Source organism: Melitaea cinxia, chromosome 27, assembly GCF_905220565.1.
Source record: "Melitaea cinxia chromosome 27, ilMelCinx1.1, whole genome shotgun sequence".
Taxonomy (NCBI): Eukaryota; Metazoa; Arthropoda; class Insecta; order Lepidoptera; family Nymphalidae; genus Melitaea; species Melitaea cinxia.
In genome coordinates, this window is record NC_059420.1 from 8881167 (window position 1) to 8907838 (window position 26672).

At 35.9% G+C, this 26672-nt stretch overlaps 4 protein-coding genes across 4 annotated transcripts; 1 reads left to right on the top strand and 3 right to left on the bottom strand.

Moving 5' to 3' along the window:
* The first annotated feature begins 1179 nt into the window (after window positions 1-1179).
* On the top strand, window positions 1180-2259 carry LOC123666963 (zinc finger protein 501-like). Its single transcript, XM_045600976.1, has one exon. The coding sequence runs from the start codon at window positions 1180-1182 to the stop codon at window positions 2257-2259; it is 1080 nt and encodes a 359-aa protein (XP_045456932.1).
* A 3894-nt stretch (window positions 2260-6153) lies between these two features.
* Window positions 6154-8329, bottom strand: LOC123666964 (zinc finger protein 658B-like). Its single transcript, XM_045600977.1, has 2 exons — window positions 8125-8329; window positions 6154-7539 (listed from the first exon to the last, which is right to left on the bottom strand). The coding sequence occupies exons 1-2, from the start codon at window positions 8327-8329 to the stop codon at window positions 6389-6391; spliced, it is 1356 nt and encodes a 451-aa protein (XP_045456933.1). The 3' UTR covers window positions 6154-6388.
* A 5166-nt stretch (window positions 8330-13495) lies between these two features.
* On the bottom strand, window positions 13496-17801 carry LOC123666965 (zinc finger protein 569-like). The gene is made up of 4 exons (XM_045600978.1): window positions 17685-17801; window positions 16076-16217; window positions 15356-15496; window positions 13496-14672 (listed from the first exon to the last, which is right to left on the bottom strand). Exons 1-4 carry the CDS (start codon window positions 17799-17801, stop codon window positions 13543-13545), a joined length of 1530 nt encoding a protein of 509 aa, XP_045456934.1. The 3' UTR covers window positions 13496-13542.
* Window positions 17802-21765: 3964 nt separating this feature from the next.
* Window positions 21766-26581, bottom strand: LOC123666710 (zinc finger protein 37-like). Its single transcript, XM_045600775.1, has 4 exons — window positions 26295-26581; window positions 25751-25889; window positions 24514-24762; window positions 21766-22882 (listed from the first exon to the last, which is right to left on the bottom strand). The coding sequence occupies exons 1-4, from the start codon at window positions 26451-26453 to the stop codon at window positions 21894-21896; spliced, it is 1536 nt and encodes a 511-aa protein (XP_045456731.1). The 5' UTR covers window positions 26454-26581; the 3' UTR covers window positions 21766-21893.
* Window positions 26582-26672: the final 91 nt, after the last annotated feature.

Below are 26672 nucleotides of genomic sequence, written 5' to 3' on the forward strand. Positions count from 1 at the left end.
TGACCGCTCCAGCGGGATTCGAACCCGCGTCTCCGACTGACCGTGTCGGCGCTCTAGCCAATTAAGCTATGGAACGATGTACCCGCTACAGCTAAATTTTTGATATGATGATTTTTATTTTCGGTTTAAGCGAACCGTGGCGCCGTCTATAGTGAGTTCTTTACAGAGACCCGTAACTATTCAAAGTTTCATATTACAATGAAAATCTTTGACAGGAGACGACACCATGCTATTTTTAATATGTACGATTTTATTTTTGTGTTACCCTCACATTAGGAATTCTAAACATTTTTGAATATCATATCAACAATTGACCGCTCCAGCGGGATTCGAACCCGCGTCTCCGACTGACCGTGTCGGCGCTCTAGCCAATTAAGCTATGGAACGATGTACCCACTACAGCGAAATTTTTGATATGATGATTTTTATTTTCGGTTTAAGCGAACCGTGGCGCCGTCTATAGTGAGTTCTTTACAGAGACCCGTAACTATTCAAAGTTTCATATTACAATGAAAATCTTTGACAGGAGACGACACCATGCTATTTTTAATATGTACGATTTTATTTTTGTGTTACCCTCACATTAGGAATTCTAAACATTTTTGAATATCATATCAAAAACACGACACGGTCAGTCGGAGACGCGGGTTCGAATCCCGCTGGAGCGGTCAATTTTTGATATGATATTCAAAAATGTTTAGAAAAGATTATATTTTGTCAAAATAGCTAGACATCATTTTTTTTATGACGATTCTGCTATGCCTTAAAATTGAACATTTTTGAACTTTAAGTTAAAACTAAAACTAAATGTACATTTAGTTGTATTCGTTCAGAAAAGTTAGACGTGATCGTGGAACATTTCCGAGAGATTTACCGTTAAAATATAGTCTTGAATTCAAATTGTTTTTTTTTTTTTTATTTCATTTAAAACGCACAGGTCAATAATACTAGAATAACAGCTATAACAACACCCGGTATACTTACTGTACTCTGTGAACAACACCAACATACCATATTGCAATATTAAAGTTACTCTACGTATAGCGTATAATAAGAAATCTTATTGCAAGTATCGACGAACGAAAATAATATATCCCTTTCTTTGTAGGGCGACTAAAAGCGAGCTCAAAGTTCAAAAAACCGAAACAACGTGAAAGAAGAAAGCACGAGGATATCATAATGGCTAGAAATATTCAAAACCAAATGTTCCCCGAATTTGAGAATTTTGGCAAAGACATTAGCATATTATTAGATTGTTCGAATGCTACGCCCATCCGATGTCGAGGTGGAATTGGCTACAAGTGCTGTTTCTGTCCCGCTGAGTTCCCAGACGCCACTGATCTCAAGAGACACACTATCGACCAACACGATAGTGAGACCAAGAGGGGTCTCATAAAAGGTAAATATACGTCGACAGTTCTCGTCAAGTTGGACATTACATCCCTACACTGCTCGCTCTGCAAGACTGATATGAGCAACTTGGAGCAATTAATAGATCATTTAATAATAATTCACGCCAAGAATATCCACAGGAACATAAAGAACTACATTTTACCTTTCAAATTCCACGGAGAGGAACTCAGATGCATCATATGCTATTCTTTATTCAACAAATTTAAGGTTCTCCAGGAGCATATGAGCACACATTTTAGGAACTATATATGTGATGATTGTGACGCTGGCTTCGTCACGCGAATGATCCTTTTAAATCATATAAAATGTCATCAGTTAGGATCATTCAAATGCGACTATTGTCCGAAGACGTACAACACTCACAGGAAAAAGAAATCCCACGAGCGTTTGGTCCACGTTCACAAAAGTATGCTGAACAAATGCGGGTACTGTAACGAAAAGTTCGACAGATACCAGAAGAGAGAGGACCATCTGGTGAAGGTCCACGGAGTCAGATCTGTTACATTTAATTGCCAAGCGTGCGAGAAGATATTTGTGTCACAGCGAGCGCTTCGTGACCACACGAAACGTGACCATTTGATGGAGAAGCACCACGCGTGCAATGAGTGTGATATGAAGTTCTACAGACCATGTGATTTATCAAAACACATGGTCAAACATAGAGGAATCAGGAAATTTAAGTGTGAAGTGTGCTTGAAGTTATACGTCAGACGCAATACTCTACGCGAACATATGCGGATACATGCTAATGATAGACGGTTTAAGTGCGAACACTGCGAACAAGCATTCGTGCAGAAGTGTAGCTGGAGGGGACACATGCGAGCAAAACACGGCGAAGGTGTATAATGATCAAGTTCTTTTCTGTATATTTCTTTTACCATAGAGGACTTTTCAGATTTTTTTTTACATTTTGGCGCCAAAATGCTGTATTTCTTTAAGTATATATACTAATGTTTAATATGTAAATATAGATTTATGATAAAGTTATACAACTAAATATTTAAAATATATTTATTAAAGTTGTGATTTAATTGTTGTGAAACGTATTTAAATAATTGTATTTGCTCGCAAACGAGAAAAAACCAACTTCAATTACATCGACAAGTAATACAACGTAAGTCGTAAGTAGACGGAAAATAGTTACTCAACATAACTCAAAAATTAGTAATCAGATCTCAATTAAATTTAAGTACGACTACAAAACAAGCACCAGCTTTTGATTAAAACAAGAATCATCAAAATCGGTACGGTACTCCCAGTGAAAAGTGATGCGGTATAATACAACGTAGGTCGACGAAAAATAATAGTAATAGGTAGAAATCCAATAGTATTTGGTAGATCTCGATTAAATTGAAATGGGATGGGATGGGGATGGGGGATAAGACATGAACTGTAACATATATCGCTTCAGCCTGTAATATCCTACTACTGGGCATAGGCCTCTTTCCCCATGTAAGAGAAGGATCAGAGCTTAATCCACCACGCTGCTCCAACGCGGGTTGGCGGATATATTCCCTACTTTGAGTAACGATCGCTATCAGGTCACCATGATAACAACCGGGACCGACGGCTTAACGTGTTGTAACTTATATAATGATTAATAATTTGTTTTGGTGGGTAATTGCTCTTTTCTTCTTGTTAAGCGTTGTCGTTTATTAGCGCGGTCCTTGTGACGTGTGGTTTTGCGTATGGGGCCATAGATTAGGTGAGTAGGGTTTAGCTCAACAGTATATAAGCGTTTATGGCGAGTGGCTCTTCTTTTCCTTTGTCTCAAGCCACGGCCAGGTTCAGGGGGCGATTTGTTGGGGTCCTTGGCGAAGCGGTCACGGGCGGTGCCGGATGCTCCTGGTGTGACCACGTCGCCAGAAATCGTGGGAAGCTGCGTGAACTTAATCACGTGGTGCAAGGTGGTGCTACGGACGGTGCCACGTAGTGCTTCGGAGCATGATCTACTAAGTGACCTTTTATAACCTCCAACCATGTGCCAAGAATAATTCGAACCTTTGATAAGCTAGTGCAATAGTTTTTTTTTTTTTATTACATTTTATTTGTTAAAAATTGAGACAAGTTTGTGTATTAATATTTTAATTTAGTATTTAAAATTTGTCATATTATTTAAACTACAAGAGTGTGCTTGATACTTTGTAATAAATTAATTTCAATGTGATTATTATTATTTTTGATTTCATCATCGTTTTATTAAAACCTAGTTAGTTTTTTTTTCAAGTTTTTTTAGTTCGTCACGTTAAAAATTTAATTTCTCTCTAGATTATTTTTTTCAGGACCACCTTGCGATTTAAAAAAAAAAAAAAAACATCAAAATTGATCCGTCAGTCAAAACTTCTGAGGTAACATATATTTGTAAATCCGTTAATAAAAGATTAATTATGATATTATATATTGTCTTATTTCTTTCCTAATTAATCCTTGATAATATATCCTTGATCTAAATATAAAAATAATTTTTGAAAACAATACAATTCATTTAATTGTCTAATTATTCTTTGCGTTTTCGTGCGAAGAATTTGAGTACACTCTAAACTAATCAACGTTATGATTACGTTGCTCTTGCAAGTTAGCTTGACTTTTCATACTTTATACTTTTCCTTAAAAATAAGCAAATTAGCAACTAAAGTTATTTTATTATTTTAAGTAACTCCTGTGGTTTTCAGGCTTTTTAGGAAAACGAGCTGTTATTGGTTGCCTCATATTAATCTCAATTAGATAAGATAATAACTTCTAATGAAAGAATATACATATATAAAGTAATTGCGCCTAATAAGGACCGGGTTTTTTACCATCCTTATAAATAAATTTTGGAAAGTGTGTTTATTTATAAGACATAATCAATTAAACTATTAGAAATGGAAAACATTGTACAGAAACAAGATATCTATATAGCCAGTTACTGCCAAAAGTAATAATTGATTGTCTGTACAGTCGGTTAATGGAAAATAGTTTTACGTGATAACCTCATAAAGAAACTGTACTAATTATCACTGAATTATTTCAAACTGCTAGCTCTGACGTCTCGTGAGAAGAAAGGTAAATGTGTCACAAGTCAACGCTTGGCCTGATCGTGCCTCTCTACTTGTTGCACGCTCAGGCTCAGGTGGAACGTGACACTTTTTCGTACGTGCAGCCAGTGTTCATCGATTTTTTTTTATGTCACTAGGTCGGCAAACAAGCGTACGGCTCACCTGATGGTAAGCGATTACCGTAGCTTATAGACACCTGCAACACCAGAAGCATCGCAAACGCGTTGTCGACCCAATCCCCAATCCCCCCAGGAGCTCTGGTCATCTTACTCAACAGGAACACAATACTGCTTGAAAACAGTATTATTTTGCTGTGATCTTCTGTAAGGTCGAGGTACTACCCCAGTCGGGCTGCGCCATATTTTGAGCAGGAAATTCCTGCTGTGCCCTACCTCAGTTAACGTCACGTCGTTATAAGACGTTATCACGTCAAAAAGCTAAGCTTAAAAGCTGGCCTATATTCTTTATTGGGCACTAGGTCTCTAAATAATATCCATAATTGAACTACAAGATTTTAGACATTGTGTGCTAGAAAAATCTGATCTTTTAAAGGCAATGACGTTTTTTTTCGAATGATATAACGGGAATTCATATAGATTAGAATCGTGGTCACTTTAAAGTCATAACAAAAGTATATAAGTTATAACTAATTTTTTTATTCGTTATAAATGAAAGGAATCGTAATTTTATACCATTTATGTGAACTTTCGGTATAAAAAATTAAAAATGTTTATAATCAGTACCAAATAATTTTAGTCTTAGCCTGTGAGTCTTATTAGGTACTACACTTTCTTTAATCACAGTCTGGACATGACTGAGTATAATAATTTGATATCTTAATATTGACCTTGGATATATAAAATATTGTGGTGAAAACACTCAGGGGTGGCTTTGGCCCGTGCAGAGGGTGCGGTGTACTTGGGCGTAGAGTATTATAGAGGCGCAAAGTAAAATAATATTTTGACTAGTCCTTTGGCGCAGTTTGTAGTAACCCTGCTTTCTGCTCTGAGGGTTGTGGGTTCGATTCCCACCCCGAGTCTGGATGTAATATAAATATTTATTTATATATGTATAATTTATAAGTATGTTTATCGAAAACAAAAATATGTAGCTATACCAGTTGGTGCTGTGTGGCTACGGCACTAAAGAATTTAGCCACCCCCTCTCTTCCCGTGGGTGTCGTAAGAGGCGACTAAGGGATAACAAGATTCCACAACCACCTTGGAACTTAAGAAGCCGACCGATGGCGGAATAACCATCCAACTGCTGGCTTTGAAATACACAGGCCGAAGACGGGCAGCAGCGTCTTTGGTGCGACAAAGCCAGTACTGCGGTCACCAACCCGCCTGCCCAGCGTGGTGACTATGGGCAAAACACATGAGTTCACGTTATTTTTGGCGTAAACTTGTGGAGGCCTATGTCCAGCAGTGGACTGTATAGGCTGTAATGATGATATACCAGTTGGCTGTTACCTATAACACAAGCGTTAAGTTGCTTACTTTAGGAACAGATGACCGTGTGTGTATTGTGTAGATATTTATTTATTTTATTTATTATTTATATTAATAGTATAATAATTTATTTAAAAAAGTTCAGTAAGTGTTTCTCCATCATATTTTATAAAAGTTTAATAGGGCATTGACAATAAACAATAAAATAAACTAAAAAGGTATCAAATAATTTATTAACTTAATTTTATATTTATACATTATGACTATATAAATAAGTATGAGTATTTTTTCATCGTACTTAAATTCTTTTTAAATATATTTCACCCTATTCTCTCCTTTACAAACAACAGCCTTACAATAACAGATCTTTCTATTAATGACTTCATCTGCAAATGCTTTATCGTTCCCACCAACAATAAAATCACTTTTCCATAGAAAAATAATTCAAACGGAAGCAATAATTGACCCTAAAAAATCAAAAATCATCTAACTCCGTGGTAAACCATTAACGTAATCCGCGTGATGAGCCTTCATATGCCCTTTCAGACTGCAGTTCTGCACAAACGCTTGTCCACACACAACGCAAACGAACCGCCGATCATTATTATGTATCCTCATGTGCTCTTTTAGAGTTTTCTTCCTAGCATACGACTTCTTACAGACCATACACTCGTAGGTCCTTTCTCCATTGTGCTTGATCATGTGAGCTTTCAATTCAGCTATCGTATGACACTTATAACTACACAAGGAACATTCTTTGTCTTTGACCTCCAAATGCCTTCTTTTCATATGCAACGATAGGGCATATCGTCTCTTGAAGACCGTATCACAGACATTACAACGGTATCGCAATGGCTGTTCCCCGTGAGCCTCAACCATGTGTTGGTGACGGTCGAAATAATCGGTAAAACGTTCCGGACACTTGGGGCATTTGTTCTTTTTGACCATTTTGTGAACGGCATCCACGTGACACTTATGCTTGTACTGAGTATTGAAAACTTTACTGCATATTTCACATGGGAATACGCCTTTTATGTGCGAGTATTTTAGGTGGACTTTTAGTCGACTTTGGGTCACGTATCCAGCACCGCACTGGTCACACACGAAGTTCCTATAATGCACGTTCATATGCCTCTCTATCGCTCCGAAAGTTTCGAAATTAAACCCACACGTTTGGCACTCGTATTCGTTTCCCTTCGTCAACTTGAACGGTATTATTCTATCGCCGTATTCCGAATGTAACTTCTTATTGTGTCTGTTTGTTAAATGCTGTTTTAGTTCGTTGAGATTGGCTAAAGTTTCGTCACAAATCGTGCACTTGATTTCATTTATATGAACGTAAACGACTAGTCTGTCCATCACTGATTTGTACAGAATTTTCTTCATATTTGACTTGCATTTATCTTTGTACTGATGGTCTCTGAGGATGTCGAAGTTTTCGTATATTCTCCTGCAGTAAAAACAAGGGAAGCCGGACCGACGTCTAGTCTTGAACGCTGTGAGGTTGGAATGTTCTAGAATTGTCGATAGATTGTTGATATGAGCTAGTTTCTCTGTCATGTACACTTGGTGACGTACTTTTTGCGGCGAATTGTCTGTTACTAGACTTTTTATTGATTCCGGTGTGATTTTTTTACCTGCAAAGGAATTAATCAATTTAGATATGATGTAGATTAATACTAAAACTCGCAGTTTGTTATATTTTTGTTAGCGTGACAGGTTGCAAAAGAAAAATTTAAACCGAGGAGAAAGAGAGACAGAGAATTCTTCTGTGGAGAACTTAACTCAAAATGGCCATATCAAGCAGAGAATAATTCATAACATTCATTTAAATATCTACACAATACACACACGGTCATCTGTTCCTAAAGCAAGCAACTTAATGCTTGTGTTATAAGGTAACAGCCGACTGGTATAGCTACTCTTTTTTTTCGATAAAGATACTTATAAATAATACATAAGTATAATATAGCCCTACGGTCACTAACCCGCCTGCCCAGCGTGGTGAATATGATCAAAATACATGAGTTCACCCCAGTTTTGGCGCGAACTTGTGGTGGCCTATTTCCAGCAGTGGACTGCGATAGGCTGAAGTGTGCGATCCTCATAGTTGCTGCCTTAGCAATAAGGCCGCCTCTTATACATTTCTCTCGTAAATATTGTCACTCTGTACTTGTAATATTTATTGTTGTGCAATAAAGAGAATTTGTATTGTATTGTACCTTTTAATAAGTCGAGTTCGTGAGCAAACTGTTTGCAGCGGTGTTCCAAGGTCGCCCTGGTGGGCAGCGGTCTCAGGGACCCTCGAGGGAATCGAGCCAGAAACTCTGCCTCGCCAGCTACTAACGTGTCTTCCCCAACCGACTGTGTGTCTGTTGCGTCTGAAGAACATTTATTAGATTTAGTTCGATATTTTTTATACCACATTGTTAGTTTGCCTCATAGAAATTGCTTTATGCGATAAGGTCGCCTTATGTACTTTTTTTTGTTGTTGTATTTTTTTTCTAGTGTGCAATAAAGAACAAACATACGGAGCCGAGACATGGACACTGACGAAGGGACTGGTCCACAAATTTAAAGTCGCTCAACGTGCAATGGAACGGGCTATGCTTGGGGTCTCTCTCAAAGATAGGATTAGAAATGAGACTATCCGCGAGAGAACAAAAGTAACCGACATAGCCCACGGAATTAGCAAGTTGAAGTGGCACTGGGCTGGTCACCCATGTCACAGTACCGATGGCCGTCGGAGCAGACGAGTCCTGGAGTGGAGACCGCGTCTTGGCAAACGCAGTGTGGGACGTCCTCTGGCCCGTTGGACCGACGATCTACGTAAGATTGCCGGTGTAGGCTGGAGGAGGATTGCGAAAACCGGGATGTCTGGCGCGAACTTAGGAAGGCCTATGTCCAGCAGTGGACTGCAATAGGCTGAACTGACTGACTGACTGACAATAAAGAATATACTATTATTATTACTATAGTCTGTTCAACGAGAAGAGATACCAAATGTAAACAAAGCCCATCATTTTTTCGTAGCGACGACGGAACAAACAAAATATAGTCTATCTCTTTCTATCTTGTTTGTTTGCTATCTGCTGCACGTCTCTCTGCAAGGTCGAACGATATTTTAACTGGCCTTGAAAACAATCGGACCGCGTACGGCCCTTTGAATTTGTATTATTTATTTTTATTTAATTTCGTGTCCTGAAGCGCTCGGGTGATTTTTTATATTTTGATAATTATTATTTAAGAAGTATCAAATCTTAAATACATAATTATATTTAATTAATTATATTTAATTCAGTAATTACAAAATATAAATATATTTTACATTTAAAATTTTTGTGTAAGTAAGAAAAAAGGTTACAAAATCCTGCATAGTTGAATGACCTCGCATTTGGTTTGTTTACATTTGGTATCTCGGCTCGTTGAACGCACTATATTAGGTATCAGATGTGGTATATGGGTAACGACCAAGGAGTATTAATTGTTATTTGGTTTTGATAGTATTTTGATGTTAGTTCGTTATGCAATACCCCACATGGGATCCCTTGTGTCAAGATAGATTTAAATGAGTCAGTCTATAACATTCCACTGCTGGGCACAGTCCTCTCTTTTTGTTTTTATTATTATATTCCATTGGTAGCAAACAAGCTTACAGTCCGCCTGGTGGTAAGCGGATACCATGGCTTTTAGGCACCTGCAACACCAGAAGCATTGCGAGTGGCCACCTTACTCACCAAAGGAATACGACTCTCCTCGAGGCCAGTGTTACTTTCTTAGACAGATTACTCTAAGTTTTGACCGAAATATTTGTTCCTGTGCCCCTACCTCAATTTCTTTTTAAATTACAATATATCACCTTCTTTACGATTAACAGAGTAAGGTAGAGCTAACTTGTATTCACGTAATGTGGCGTCTGCAACATGGACGAAATAAGTGTTGATAGTGACCAAGAAAGCCTTACAAACTTATAAAGATATATTGTAAAATTTCTTACCATCATATTTATCTAAGGCGTCCTCATCATCAGTATTATCATCCGAATCACTCTGCTCCTTTTTGACTTCTGATATATTTTCCTCTTTGACCTCAAAGTTTCCCACTGGAAATTAGAAAAAAAAAAACAATAATATTACATGACTCGCTGACCTTATAGACGCTGTCCTGTCATGCTGTCAAATGTGTTTAGTTTGAACAAATATTGTTTTTTAGAAACTTTGTGATTTCCTTGAATTTTCATTCCATATGAACCTTATACAAAGTCTTAGAAAATTTAAAAAAAAAAAGATGAATGAAACCAAGAAAAAATAAAGTAATTTTCTAGTTATGGCATAACTAAGGGTAAAGGTAGGATCTCATTTTGTGTATGTTGATAACCCTGTTATACATTGCATGTTATGTGAGTGTTGATAAATAAATACTAAACGTAATTGTGTTTGCAGGCAAACGAAAAAAAAAACCGACAAGTAATAGTAGGTAGACGAAAAATTAGTCAAGTAAAAATGCATTATCAAAGATTACTCCAAAAGTTGTAATCAGATCTCGATTAAATTTGAATGTGACCACATGATAAACATCAGCTTTCGATTAAATTAAAAAACATCAAAATCGGTATACCCGGCAAAAAGTTATTTGGATTTTCAAGGGTTTCCCTCGATTTCTCTGGGATCATATCATCAGATCCTGGTTTCCTTATCATAGTAGCACACCAGGGATATCTCCTTTCCGAAAAAAAAAACAATTATCAAAATCGGTCCATAAACGATAACGTTATCCCCGAACATACATAAAAAAAAATTATATATATATATACGGTCGAATTGAGTAACCTCCTACTTTTTTTTCCTTTAGACCACACAACTGAAGTAAAACTTATGAAACGTAACTCTCTTTCTTTCTACTCTCTTTCTGTCTATAGTAACTTATATATCCCTCTCAACTCCCATACGCATCACCCAATCAAACTTCTCGTATAAGCGGCTTATCCCACTATTGTACTGTACAAAAACCGACCGTTTCCGGACTTATACACTTTCAGTAGGTACTTGTCATTGGCAAAATCATCGGCGAAAAGCTGATGGAGCCATAGTCTTTAAAGAAGAAGAAGAACTTCTCGTAACACTCTCATCAAACATTTACCAGCTTACTCCCCGAGTCAAGCGTACGTAAAGAAGTTTTACTTCAATAAACATTTCATACTTAATGGCCTCAAGTAAGAGTGTGCATCCAGCTTAAAGAAGGGTTACAGCAAAATTAACTAAAAAGCTTGTTAAACTTGTACTTAAAAATCACAGCCGATTTATACAGTTAGACCTTCATTCAACCTATGCACGGTGTAAAAACTGTATCAAATTACCTAAAGCCTGTAGAGATAAAAAAATTTAGAATTTCAATTCATAAGACTCACAATTAATAAAAAATGTCTGTTTCTCATCGAGGACATCGACGAGCTGCTGTTCTGCGTTCACAACCATCAGACGGAAAGTGTTGGCTTCTCTTAACTTCTGGATACATGACGTACAGATCAATGAACTTCTGCCGTTAGTGCATAGCTGAAATTTTTTTATGTATAATATAATATTTGCCTTTTTGGTAATGACTGGTCAGATTTTAGAAATTTTGCTTTTCAATATTCTCCTTCTTTTCAGCCTATTGCAGTTCACTGGACATAGGCCTCCACAAGTTCGCGCCAAAAATGGCGTGAACTCATGGGTTTTGCCCCTAGTCACCACACTGGGCGGGCGGGTTAGTGACCGCAGTGCTGGCTTTGTCGCACCGAAAACGCTGCTGTCTTTGCTGCTTTCTTTTTATTGATGAATAGTATTAATTAATTTCAGATATTTTTCTATACACATAAAATAAATATTTTTTTAAAGAAAAATAAAAAGTAAATGTGAAAAAAAAGTGCGACAAAAATATTTATTTTGTTTGTTGGTAAGCAAAAAAATTGTAAACATCAGGTCTGATTTGAATATTTAAATAGTATGATCTTAGCTTAAAATTAAAAAAAAAAATGTACCTACAGAAAATACGGTCAAGAAAATTTTTTAACATATATCTTCTGTATAATTCAGTCAGGATATTTAAAAAAGTAAATAAATTTAATAATATTATGAGCTTTATTTAATACTTACATATAAATTAAAACATTCTTGAAATAAATCAAAATACACTTCGCGTATTCCATTAAAATTGTATTCCTTCATTATATCTCGGTGATTGCCTTTAGATAAACAAATTCTGCATTTTCCGAAGCGCGTACTATTTAAATTACTCTCCATTTTTAATTCATTCGTCTATTTTTAGTTAACTACAATGTTTGTATAAATATTTTATTTTTGCATTTTACAGAGCAATGTTTTGAGCTTTTGACAGCTGTAATGTTTTTAATTTTGACATAAACAATTCTCAGTATTCTGACAAGTTCTTAGAGAGGTACATATTTGGAGACTAACGCCGAGTTGCACGAAACAAAACTAAAATTTAAGTAGAGATTAAACTAATTTAATCACAAGAATTTCATACAATTCTTGCGATTAAATTAGTTTAATCTCTACTTAAATTTTAATTTCTTTTCGTTCAACTCAGCGTAATACCGGTATTTTGCTTATATTTAAAATTTATTGACTTGCAACTCAAACTGTTGTAGAGAAATGAAAGTATTGTCGTAGTCATCATATATTTGAAACATTTGAATTTTTTAATAATGCATTTTGTTCGTAGCAATAGCAGCGTCTCCGGTTAAGGCTACATACGTAACGTGTTTTTATCCGGTCGCAACGGGAACGTGAAGTTTTAGAAATTCGTTTTATAGAAAATGTAAGCGATAGAGCATACGTCACGGCAGCACGGACGGAATGGGAACGTGAAGCGCGGGGAGGGGATATCGTTGGCGTCGATGTTTAGCACGTCCCGCTCCATGCGTGCACCGTTGTGTCTATGAATCCGCTGCGTATGCATAGTAATTCCGTTCGCTCCGGAGAGCTACTACTATTACAGAGTTACTGTGACGGTGCGTAAGCATTAAATATGTCCGCCAGTGTTTACTAATCACGTTCCATCCTCGTCCCATCCACACTCTGACGTCGTCCCGTGCACGTTACGTATACCTTAAGTTAGAAAATTAGAAAAGTTCTTCTTTATGACATTTTTATTGTGATCGCAACTCGGTTTAGGGCTCGGACTAAGAACCTTTGATTCTTAGTCCGAGTCTCAGGCTGACACTAGAGTGAATAAAAGCGGAAACGTGGCAGGAGTGTCACATACATTTGTATTATTCTTATTTTACTACTATTATTAATGACAGTTTATGAGGATAGATAGCTAACTGCTCTTGAACTACCCTTTTAAATTAGATAAAAGCACTAAATACCTAATTGTATAGGTATCAAATATTTTGTTATTTTTATTATTGCAGCGGTCATGATAATAATGCAAATTATATTGCTTTTCTCGGGTAAAGCTGTCAAAGATGTCTAGGACTTAATCAAATTTAAACCAAGTAAAGTTATTTTTATAAAATAAAACAATTTAGTAAATTATTAAATTTAAATTATATTAGATTTATTATAAATTACACCAATAACAAATTAATTCCATTATAATAATTATATTTATTTACAATTTTCTAAGTTTTTTTTTTATGTAGCAAGCAACCCTGGATGATGACTTTTGATGTGACCCTTAAGGCTACAATTTTGCACGAAAGCCTGCCCGCACGCCTTGCATGCATACCTTCTGTCATTATTGTGTATTCGCATATGTTCTCTTAGTGTCTTCTTCCTCGCATACGACTTCTTGCATACCGTGCATTCGAAGATCCTTTCACCGTTGTGTTTTATCATATGCACTTTTAATTCATTCTTACTAAAACACGTATATGAGCACATTTCGCACTGATAATCCCTTTCTTCCAAATGATCTCTCTTCATATGCATCGATAGCATATATTTGCGATCAAAAGTTTTTTCACAAACGTTACATTTATATTCTAAGGGAGCAACACCGTGCACTTCGACCATGTGTTTTTGCCGCCGAAAATATTCCGTAAAACGCTCATCGCATTTCGCGCATTTGAATCTTTTGATCATATTGTGCACGACGTCTATGTGATTTTTTAATTTAATCGGCGTAGTATATACCTTTTTGCATGTATTGCATGGATAACTACCGCCTATATGCTGTTTGGAATGCACTTTTAACCGACATTTCGTCACATAACCTGTACCGCATTCTTTGCAAATATAATTCCTGAAATGTAGGTTCATATGACGTTCTATCGAACCAAACGTTTCAAAATTACATTTACAGACTTGACATTCAAAAATATTTGAACTCAATTTGAATGGTACGACACGGTCGGGATAATTGTGAATTTTCTTTTTGTGTTCTTTTATTAAATGGGATTTTAGTTCGTTTAAATTTTCAGCGTTTTGCTCGCAAATTGTGCATTTTAAATTTGTAACGTCCACGTAAACGACAAAATTTTCCGCGCCATACGACCGCAACACTCTCTTCAATTCTGTTTTCGTGTGCTTCTGTTGATGTTCTCTCATTATGATCACATCGTCAAATATCATTCGGCAATAGAAGCAAGGGAAGCCGTCTTGGTGTTTCGGTTTGAAAGGAGTCGCGTTCGAATTTTCTAGAATAATCATCGTATTGTGGATGTAGGCTAGTTTTTCTGTTCTGTTGTTGTTTTTGATTTTGCAAAATGTTTCTTTTATTGAATCTGTGTAGCACTTTGTGTTGATCTTAACTGTAAATGTAAAAAATAATATACATTACATATATGAAATACTTATAATATTATACGATACATATTTTTTTATGACGCGTTGGCGCAATGGTCACAGCACTGGTTTGTGGCTGCGCTGGCGTTTACGGGTTCGACCCCCACACATGACAAACATTTGTATTGGCCAAACAGATGTTTGCAGTGGTCTGGATGTTTGTGCAGTCCTTGTGGGGCTCCCCACCGTGCCTCGGAGAGCACGTTAAGCCGTCGGTCCCGATTCTTATAATGCAGGTACACCTGATAGCGATCTTTACTGATAGTAAGGAATATCAACCCACATTGCTGCTCCAATTCAGGGTGGCGGATAACAAGTAAAACTGAATAGTCGAATTCGAATAAAAATAGAACCATTATAATTAAACAACTTTTTCAGATTTTAACTCGGTTTCTTGAGTTTTTAAGATGCACGACGTTTTGAATACTTTACGATTATAAAGTTGTTTTACTATGATTAAAAATGGCACTCAATTCGCGTAAACATTAGAAAACAAAAATAAAATCATCAAAATCAGTAAAAGTAAAAAATAAACTTAGTTAAAGTTACTAAAAAGACTTATCACAAACACAAAAAAAAAACAGTTGAATTGAGAGAAACTGCTCCTTTTTTTAAGTCGGTTAATAAAACATTAATAAGTTATAATATTCGGAAAAATCACCTGTATCTGCTTCCAATAAGCCATCTGTATCAGAATTAATTTCATTTTGTTCAAAGTCACTTCCTTCAGAGTTGACATCTAATTTCTCTTTTTTTATTTCCACAAACTTCTCTCCATCTGCCTTTGTGTTATGTAACTGTACTAAAATAAATGATATGTTAAATAAATAGTTATCAGAGACAGGAGACTCGTATATTTGAGTGATAACTATACCTTACAATTATGTCAGGAATGCAAAATGTCATACAATAAAGAAGAAATTGTATAATTTAACTACTAGTGCAGTGTGTGCAGTGTCATTGCTTTTTGCTCCGAGCATTGTGGGTTTGATTCCCGCTCTCTGGGTGTATTGTGTATTATATACATGAAAGTTTACTGAAAAAAATTAAGTTATATCAGTCGACTGTTACCTTTGACTTTTTGTTGACCTTAAGAACAGGGACTGGGTGTATGTTAAAGATATTTTTATTTCATTTAGTATTAAAAAGGAGGTGATTACAGTTATACTGTATTTTTTTGCTTGATTACCTGTGGCAGGAAGGTCAGGAATCAAACCTCCAAATTCCGGAGCAAGAACCAGGGTCTTTGGAAATTTCACTAAAGGGCTAGTCACATGATATTATTTAAGAATGAAATCAACATATTTCTATACATTTTAGTTGTTGTCATTATTGTCTTGTGGATATAAAAGTACTGAAAATACTGAAATAAAAAACTTACCATTAGGATTTAATTGAATTACTCCGTAGCTTAACAAACTCCTTTCTGCTTCTATTACCATCTTTTTAAAGCTGCTTGCATCTCGTAATCGAAGAATGCACGATGTGCATATCAAAGAGTCTTTTTTAGAGTTATTTGATAGCTAAAAAGTAAATATTTGTTATTTTTTAAATAATTTTTAATTTCAATTTTTAGCAGAATTCATTACTATATTGTTCTATGTATGACATTCAACTATGTATATCAATTTCCATGTTCCATATGCGTCTTTTCCATTATAAAGAACAAAATATACCTACGTTGTTAAATTTGAAATTTGATTTTGTAACATTAGGCTGTACTAATTTGAAGTCAAATAAGGCTCTTTTGCTGTATACGCTCTTTTGCTATGAAACCCCTCACCTATGGCCATAAGATGTGCTCGGAATTTATTTTTGTTTAATATGTATTTGAAAGCATATTTATTACCTCAGTTTATAAATTATTTTAAACTCACTACAATCAAATAATAACTGATCATTAAATTTACGATAAAGTTGTATATTGTATATAAAATTCTGCATTTAATTACGGTTGTATGGAAGAGATTGCTTTTTTAACAATAACATTACCTGATGATATGACCATCAACCTTTATGACTATAATTGTTGTTTTGTTCATATTGTTTAAATGTGCAAAATGTATAAAAAAAAGCGGCATTAAAATTTCTAAACAGCTTAAAAAGGATTTTAAAGTAATAAAAAATAGTTTTTGAAAAATAGTATCAAAATCAAAAAGTAAAAATATCATCTTACAGCATTTATATATGTGCAACATGCAAAATTCTATCAATTAATAAGTATTACACACGTATAGATTTCTATAAAAAATCCGAAATAGCAAAAACGAAAAATATTTCACACAAAATACTTACAAATAAATTGAAGCACTCTAAAAATGTTTTAAAATAAATCTCTTTTCTTCCGTTCCATTCGTACTCCAGCGTAAGATCTCTGTGTTGGCCTATACTTGAACAACATCTGCATTCGCCGTATCTAGTACTTTCGTCATTTTCATTCATAATTGTTATTTTATTTAAAAATAATTCACCAAGAGAACGAGCTTCCGATTTGCGATTTCGTGAATGTCAGTTTGATTAATGTCAATAAGTAGTGTTGTAGATTTTGCATAGTCGTGTTGGATTTACACCGATTAACGGTTAACGTTAAGGATAAAATCTATCCTAGACATAAATTACGAATAGACCAAACCAACAGGAGGTAGAATAGGTCATTATAACCTGTTTCTTCGCAATTAATAAACTACGATTTTTAGATTAATATTTGCGAATAGAAATATCTCATAAGTATAGTGGAATTTGATGATAAAAGAATAATATAAAATAAAAATAATTAATAATTTTTATTATTTTTAATATACATATATAAAACTTTTGTCTGTTGGTTACTGTCATCCGTCAAATATACCGTAATATAACGTATTTATGACGAAATATAATTGGTCTTGTAAACAGTCAGTCAGTTTAGCCTGTTACAGTCCACTGCTGGACAAAGGCCTCCAAAGTACGCGCCAGACATTCCTGGTTTTCTGCAACTTCATTCAGCTTACACCGGCAATCTTACGCAGATCGTCGATCCAGCGGATCTCCTCTCCAGGACACGTCTGCTTCAACGGCCATAAGTCCTCCTGCGACACAGGCAACCATGCAGCCCACTGCCACTTCATCTTGCTAATTCTGTGGGTTATGTCGGTTGTTACTTTCATCCTCTCGCAGATAGTCTCATTTCCAATCCTATCTTTGGGAGAAACCCCAAGCATAACCCGTTCTATTGTACGTTGAGCGAATTGAAACATGAGGACCATGCTCTTCGTCAGTGTCTACGTCTTGGCTCTGTATGTCACAGTCAGGACGCATTACTCGAAGACTTTTGTCTTCAAGTATCAGCTTCAGCCCAACTACATCCCATTATATCGGCTTCCTTCTCGTAATTGTTGACATAATTAGGGATGCGGGGCTAGTGCGTAAATGCATTTTCAAGCATTAAAAAAAAAGTAGAAGGTCATCGTCACCATGTCATACATACACCTCACAGTAGTGCTATTCTGTAAGAACATTTTCGAGTCTCGACAGCGGAATCCGCGGTGAAATATCAAATTCGTATTCATTAAAATTCGACAGTCCCGGAGTGTGGAATTTTGTATACATCAAAAGATAAAGGAGTTTGAAATTATTGATAGATGAATATTTTTCAACGACTTTTTTGATTTTTAATTAAATAATTTAAGGTGAGCAATTTAAAAGTACAACGTAGTTGAATTGAGCTATTGAAAATCTATCCATTAGTATTTTTTTAAACGGTTTTATTTAGCTCACCCCGTTTGTTTTATTTATTATTCTTGGGTCAAATTTAGTAATTCAAATTTCACCCTCTTCCTGTCAACCGATTAATCTGAAATTTTGTATACACTTTGGATTTTGGTGACAATACAATTATGTTTATTCATTATCATTATAAATTCAAGATGGCCGCCGCTACAAAATGACGGATAATTTATGTTTTATTAATCCCATCAATATGGGTATCAAATGAAAGGGCTCAACAAGCAGAATACAATATACTATAAAAAATTGAAATCCAAGATGGCGGCCGCTACAAAATGGCGGATAACGTAGGTTTTATCAATCCCATCAATATGGATATCAAATGAAAGGGCTCAACAAGCAGAATATAATATACTATAAAAAATTGAAATACAAGATGGCGGCCGCTACAAAATGGCGGATAATGTAGGTTTTATCGATCCCATCAATATGGGTATCAAATGAAAGTGCTCAACCAGTATAATCAATGTACTATATAAAATTAAAATCCAAGATGGCGGCCTCTACAAAATGGCGGATAACTTAGGTTTTATCAATCCCATCAACATGGGTATCAAATGAAAGGTCTCAACAAGTAGAATACAATTTACTATGCAAAATTGAAATCTAAGCTGGCCGCCGCTACCAAATGTCTGATAACAATTTTTTATCAATCTCACCAATATGGGTATCAAATAAAAGGGCTTGACAAGAAGAATACAGTGCACTATACAACCTCAATATTTAAGATGGGCCTTGCAATAATGAAGCACTAAATGAATTTAACAGAATGCGAAATAAAAACTAAAAACTAGAAAATAAAAATAGGTAAAAAACTTTTTAAGTTAAACGGTTTTATGTTAAACATACATTGCAATGTTTAAGATAAATGTACTAAAAACCAAAAAATAATAAAATAGATACAGTCGTGGGAATTATAAACATATGCATAGACTAGACTAAAATAAAACCGTGGGGCACGTCAATTGTCTACAAATTATCGACTTAATGTGCGATAGAAGAATCGTTTAATTCCTCGTTAAAATAGGCAGTTGGCCCGCAGACTGTGAGGAAATTACTTACTATTTTCTTGCTCATGGAAATTCCAATAGTTATACACTCCATGTAAATAAAAGAGATGTTTCAACTAGTTTATCGTTGGACATTCACACTGCTGGCTGGCGAGGAATCGTTTCACTGCTCGTAGTTTGTCTTGGCTAAGATCTAGATTAGGTAAAACCGAATTTCGGGACCGTGGGGGGATGGGGGAGGGGAGGGTGAGGAACACTACCCCTGGTACCACTATCACACCTCGGAACCCCATGGTTATGGAGATATCAATGGTTAAAGTTTTGAGGTTAGAAGAAGAATTGGTCATTCGTTAGTTAAGTGGCCTCCAATTTATGGGGTGAAATGGGGGTGGGAGGGTAAAGGGTGGTGGGGAGGGTGGGTTTTTTAGCCCCCCGTAGTGTGCGTTTCGCGTAATCGCGTAGACGCTTAACGACTGACAAATCGACATTTTTAAACAAAATAACGCGTCAGACATAATATTCTAATAAAATTAGTAACATTGCGTGCTAGAATATAGGTTTAGAAATTCGAAAAATACCCAAAACCGAATCGGAGCACCCCACTGTCCACGTGGTCTTGGTCTGTCCTACCCCTAGAGTGTTTTTTTTGTGCCGCGGAGGCGCGGAGGGAGGGCAGCCCTCGCCCGCCGTGCGAAAGCGCGCGAACGAATGCGTAGAGGAGCGGCAGAGGCTGGTCGCCTTCGGCGACCAGCCTCCGCTGCGGAACGGAGCATGAGTGAGCGTGCTTTCGCACGCAAGGGCGGAAGGGCTGCACTTCCCGCAGCGCCGGAGCCAAGCGTTCCTCTAATTTTCGAAATTCTTCTTCTAACCTCAAAACTTTAACCATGGATATCTCCATAACCATGGGGTTCCGAGGTGTGACAGTGGTACCAGGGGTAGCGTTCCCCACCCTCTCCCCCCCCATCCCCCCACGGTCCCGAAATTCGGTTTTACCTAATCTAAAGCTTTACCTTTGTCTTTAATCGACAAAACATATGATAAAAGTACTACTCGCTCACCACTATGAAACCCTAAAACTCGCTTATAATCGAGCTTGCTAGCTTGTTTCCACATTCTAGCCCTACTTATCACACGTCCATCGTTGTCGGTTGAACAACTGCCTAATTATAGTGTAACATTACAAAACAAACATTTTAATCAACGATTGTAGACAATTGACGTGCCCCACGGTTTTATTTTAGTCTAGTCTATGCATATGTTTATAATCCCCACGACTGTATCTATTTTATTATTTTTTGGTTTTTAGTACATTTATCTTAAACATTGCAATGTATGTTTAACATAAAACCGTTTAACTTAAAAAGTTTTTTTACCTATTTTTATTTATTACAAATATCATTATTTTGCAGGCTGGGGTGGGGTAGGTGTGGAATAGTGCCTAGAATGCTGGTAGCAATTAGCGCTATAAATAATAAATTATATTTTACTCGGAGCCGGAAACAAAGGCGTTGTCGTGTGTTCTTTAAAACCAAAATATGATGTTTGAGAGCGGATATTAAAGTGAAACGACTAGATTTAAATGTAGACTATTTATTTATTTACCCGTTCAACTGGGTGTGATTAATCTTTATAACTGTATTGTTTGATTCGTCTGGATGTCATTCAACTCAGTGTGCCTTTTGGCAAAGGCCTCCTCCAGTACTTTCCATTACTTCCTGTCTTGAGCAACTCTCCTACATTTGGGTCCCGCAGTAAGTTTCAGCTCATCTTTCCAGCGCATTGATTGTCGTCCTCAACATCTCTTGGATACCAATTCGTTGTAATTTGGCTTAACTTTTCTTGTATACATCTCTACATATGGCCGGTCCATCTCCATTTGTGCCAAAGCCAAACAATACTGGTCTTAAGTGGTATTTTGTTTCTGTAGTGAGTAATGTCGAAGGACGAAGAGCGATCGGCAGACCAAAAAAGCGATGGATGGATTGCGTGAGTAATGAGGATATAAGAAAGAAAGGAGTAAGCGCTGAAATGACGAATAATAGAGAGGAATGGAAGAGGAAAACATGTTGTGCCGATCCTACACAGTGGGGTAAGGACAGGAAGATGATAATTGAGTTACGTAGACATTACCTCCTCTTACATTCAACGTAGCGAAGCGGTTCTCCATGGGCCGCTTTTCGCCTCCGCGAGAAACGAGAAGTGATGGGTGGCGAACCACATCGTCGCCATTTTGGTTAATTAAATTATTTTTATAATTATTCATTGCGTTCTCACGAAATAGCGAGGGAATATACGGGTCGTTGTAAATATTTTTAGACTACGATTACTGCATACCATCAGCCGCATCGGGCGCATGATTAATATCCAAGCGGTGTATCTAAAAGTTTTCACCAATGTAGTCGTAATTTTTTTGTCATTTTGAATTTAAGACGCTCCAACTACCTTATCATTTTCATGAGCACGCATATGCTCCCTCAAAGTATAACTCCTTGCATACGACTTACAACAAACATTACAAGAAAACGGCCTCTCCCCCGTGTGTTTAGACATGTGTTTCTTCAACCCATGATTAGTAATAAACGCCATACCACAATCCAAGCACTTTTTATTTTTGTGACCATGAGTCTGACGAATATGCGTCGCTAAATAATGTTTAATATTATACTCCCTACTACATATAGGACATTTGAATTTATGAGTTATATTATGTACTTCGGACATATGTTTTACCCGATCATTATAATGTTTCATGGGTTTTAGACATATTTGACATTTAATAATACGTTTGGAATGCGCGCTTTCCATATGATTATCTTTCGAAATTTTAGTTTTTAAGATCTTCCCACATTGGTCACAAGGGTAGGTGCCGTCTTCATGTGTACGTTTATGAACCTTAAGGCGCTTGGAGTTAAGGAAGGATTTTCCACAAACATCGCAAATACAATTCGCGTAGTGTTCATTTAAATGTGTAGTTAAAGTCCTAAATACGTGGAACTGCCGCCTACATAAGTGACAGGTGTACGGACTGGCGTTTATTTTATAATCGGCTATGCACTCTTTATATATAATTTTATTATGTTTCTCGACGAGGTGCCGTTTCATATTTTCGACATCTGTCAAACTCAATTGACAGCTGCGACATTCCAAATTCGAAATATCGATTTGGAGGGAACGTGGGTAACGCTTTATTTTTTTTAATTCTTTCTCTATGTCTGGATGAGATTGAAGGGTATGTTTCCTTAAAGCATCGATTTCCATGAAATCCTGAGAGCAGAAAAAGCACTGGAACCAGCTCTTGTGATGACGAAAGGGGCAAGCTGTGGTTTCTTGTAAAACTGTGTCACAGGTCATTATTACTCTTCTGCGTTCGGATATTTGTTTGGTATTTTTTCTTCGTTTTACAGCTGTTCGCTCTAAAACAAAATACACAAAAGTGAATAAGCAAAATATAACACAAAAAAGTAGAATATACATATATAAGGTCCATAAATTACGTGAGCGGTTTTTTTAAATTTTCTATCCCTCCCTCCCCCCTGGTGAGATGTCGTGAGATTTTATTCAACCCCCTCCCCCAAGTCTCCCATCCCCCAATCTCACGTGAGATTTTTCAAAATGTAGGTTTCTTACGTAAACGCGTTGGATTGTTATTGTAAAAAGAAAAAAAAATTCTTCGTGCTTTCATTTACTAGTTAAGACTAATAATCAATATTGCTGAGTGTATATAAAACAAATATGGTGGTTTGACAGTTAGTAGGTGTATAACGTCGAAGTATGAATGAAATTATTTTCTTTCGCACGAATTAGTGAATGATCTTAATCGTATTACGATTACGCTTAAGATTAAATCTTAAGCATGTACAATCTTAATTAAATGGACCAAAATAGTATATTTTTTTTTTGTTACAATCAGAAAAAATATTGCGTGATATTTGCCGAGACCCCCCCTCTCTGCAACGTAAGATTAAATGAGTCGACCCCCTCCCCCCCTTAAACATCTCACGTATTTTATGAACGCCCCCTAATAGATGGTCCAACCTGGCGTGGATACAAGCATTAACCCTTTACCGCATACGAAGCCATATATGGTTCCTAAAGTTCACAATTATTTTTTTAAGTAAAACTTCTTTACGTACGATTGACTTGGGAAGTAAGGTGGTGAATGCGTGACGAGAGCGTTACGAAAAGTGTCATCATACGAGGCGAACGGAAGTTGAGAGGTATAAGTTAGTGAAGATAGAAAGAGAGAGAGTTACGTATCGTAACTTTTACTTCAGTCGTGTGGTCTAAAGCACACTAGTTTTTTTTCTTTACAAAAATAAATGTTTTGACGAATATTTTCCATGGGACCATACATGGTTTCGTTTGCATTTGAACATTTTAATTTGCAAGGCATCGTGTTTGCTTGCCTCTAGAATGCTTCTAGCTTTATCTTAAAAGTGATGATAGATGCAGCTTGAGTATAGGCATGTACTCGAAATACAATTAAAGAAGTATTATTTGTGTTTTCGAAATGTCTGAACTAACGTCAACGTGCAATCAATGTGACTTTAAAATCAAGCTAAGACGGATTTTCTGAATACATAGTTATTTAGTCTAATATAGCTTCAGCCTGTAATATCCCACAGCTGGGCATAAGTCTCTTTCCCCATTAGAAAAAGGTCAGAGCTTAATCCACCACGCTGCTCCGCAATCCAGCCACAAAGCAGTGCTGTGACCGTTGCGCCCGCACGTCTTAGTCTAATATAATTATTTATATTGAAGTAGGGTAGAGCGAGAAATATTTTATTGTATCTGGAGCTCGGACTGGTGAAGTACCTCAACCTTACAGAGGACCACAGCTTAATTGTAATGCTCTTAAGTTGCGTTGTGTTCCTATGGTGAGTAAGGTGGCTCGAGCCCATGGGTAGGGTTAGTAATGTGCCCGCGATGTTTCTGGTGTTGCAAGCATCTATAGTCTATGGTATCCGCTTACCATCAGGAGGTGTACCATACGCTTGTAAGCCAACTTTATAGTATTAAAACAATTTTTTTTAACTAAACCTACCTATTTTTAACTTATTGATCTTCACATCACATTGTTTTTGTATATTTTCTGTTAATTCAAAATCAAAAATCTCAGAATCTGAGTTTACAATTCCATTATTATTGTATAAGGAATTTTTAAGTTTTGCAATAGGTGTGTCTGAGTCGTAATCATTGACACAGTTTGTATGTTTTTGTTTTATTTTCTTCTCATAAACTATCTTCTTTCCGTCTTTACCACTATTCTCTAAACTTAGCTTGCTATTAGTATCTGTAAAGAAAATATTTATTTATTTATTCGTTTACTATTTATTTTACACCACAATATGTGAATACAAAATAATAATAATACAGACAACTTAAGAATGTGTAGTACAAGAGGTGGAGAGGAGGGAAAATATATACTTATAGAAATTATACACACAACAAGTGCATACAGTAGTAAAATACGAGTAGAATTAATCTTACGAATCAATTTTTCAAAATTCACTTAAGGCACGGTATGAAAAATATATGAGGAGTAATATCTACTGAACGAATGACCTCTCTACGTTTTTGTTAACGCCGTTATTTGATTTGTTTATTTATCATTTGATATGATATTCATCTTTTTCTTAGACTAGTAAGTCTTTTTTGTGCCTATTTATCTGAAGGAGTAATCTTCAGTTGTGCGTCAGAGCTGACACACACACTTTTTTTTCATAACTGTATACAAATAATATACATTTATAAAGCATAATACATATATAGGTAAAGCTTTAGATTAGGTAAAACCGAATTTCGGGACCGTGGGAGGATGGGGGGGGAGAGGGTGGGGAACGCTTCCCCTGGTACCACTGTCACACCTCGGAACCCCATGGTTATGGAGATATCCATGGTTAAAGTTTTGAGGTTAGAAGAAGAATTTCGAAAGTTAGAGGAACGCTTGGCTCCGGCGCTGCGGGAAGTGCAGCCCTTCCGCCCTCCCTCCGCGCCTCCGCGGCACAAAAAAAACACTCTAGGGGTAGGACAGACTCAAAACTTTAACCATGGATATCTCCATAACCATGGGGTTTTGAGGTGTGACAGTGTTACCTTGTATAGATTACCCTACACCCTCCACCCTCCACACCCAAAAACCCCATAATTCGGTTTTTCTAATTCGGTTTTACCTAATCTAAATCTTAGCCCATATATAATATATAATTATTTAAATTTAATAATCATCTATAGTTAAACAAGCCTAGTGAAATAAAAAAAAAATCAGTATAAATATTTACCTTTTTTGTTATTACAATACTTTGAGAAGCACTTATCAGCTTGTAACACCTGTCTGTGAAAATTCGAAGTGCTCCGGAGCTGGTTCACACAGATCTCACACACCAGCTTACTGACGCTCAGGTCATTTATATGTGATAGCTTGAATATAATTAAAAAATATTTATTTAAAAGACAAAATATTACTTGATTCATTTGATCAAAAAGCTTTTGCATTGCACTAATTGTCGGGTAGAATAAAAATATTGCCTTTAAAGTTCTAAATTATAAAACATTTTAAAATTTACTTAATACAGAATTACATTGGTTTGTAATATAATTTTAGTTGATAATCCCGTTTTGTGGGTCTAGAAATGGTCTACACAAATATATTTTTATATAGAGACCTCATAAATTATGTAAAATATACTACAGATTTTTAAAATTTTACATTAAAAAAAAATAAATTTTCTTCTGGTATTTTTTATTTAAAAAAGAAATGGTTCTAATATTAAAAAGTAAAGCTAAAGATAATTTAATATTATCTTTTTTTAAATAAAAACTTACAGTTATACCTAAACAATTTCGTAGTACATCTGCAAAAACTTCTTTAGTTCCCGTATCTGTTATGTAAACTGCAGTAATATCCCACACACCACTGGTGGATAAACAACATCTACACACGTTTGGCTTCGCAATCCAGTCAGAAATATCATTAAAAGACATTGTGATAGTAATAAATAATTAATAAAAATTGAAAATAAAAATATAGGTATCAGATGTTGTTATTTATAAGTCAAATTTTGACCTCACTTTTTTAATCAAACGGATACTCGTACCGGAAACTTTGACCTGAAATTATAATTATATTATATAGTACAACTTATTTCTAAATATAATAAGAGTAATACCTATGTATTTATTTTTTTTAAATATATATACACA

Bases quoted from the DNA above. Each gene is read 5' to 3' on its own strand.
- LOC123666963 (XM_045600976.1), top strand. From the start codon at position 1,180: ATGGCTAGAAATATTCAAAACCAAATGTTCCCCGAATTTGAGAATTTT.
- LOC123666964 (XM_045600977.1), bottom strand. From the start codon at position 8,329: ATGTGGTATAAAAAATATCGAACTAAATCTAATAAATGTTCTTCAGAC. The intron at 7,540-8,124 runs GTACAATACAAT...ATTCCTTTGCAG, and splicing joins CGAACTCGACTTATTAAAAG to GTAAAAAAATCACACCGGAA.
- LOC123666965 (XM_045600978.1), bottom strand. From the start codon at position 17,801: ATGAAGTGGCAGTGGGCTGCATGGTTGCCTGTGTCGCAGGAGGACTTA. The intron at 16,218-17,684 runs GTAAGCTGAATG...TTTACTTTTTAG, and splicing joins ATCTGCGTAAGATTGCCGGT to CTATCAAATAACTCTAAAAA. The intron at 15,497-16,075 runs GTAAGTTTTTTA...CATTTATTTTAG, and splicing joins AATTCAATTAAATCCTAATG to TACAGTTACATAACACAAAG.
- LOC123666710 (XM_045600775.1), bottom strand. From the start codon at position 26,453: ATGTCTTTTAATGATATTTCTGACTGGATTGCGAAGCCAAACGTGTGT. The intron at 25,890-26,294 runs GTAAGTTTTTAT...ATTATATTCAAG, and splicing joins GAAATTGTTTAGGTATAACT to CTATCACATATAAATGACCT. The intron at 24,763-25,750 runs GTAAATATTTAT...TTTTCTTTACAG, and splicing joins GTATTGTAATAACAAAAAAG to ATACTAATAGCAAGCTAAGT.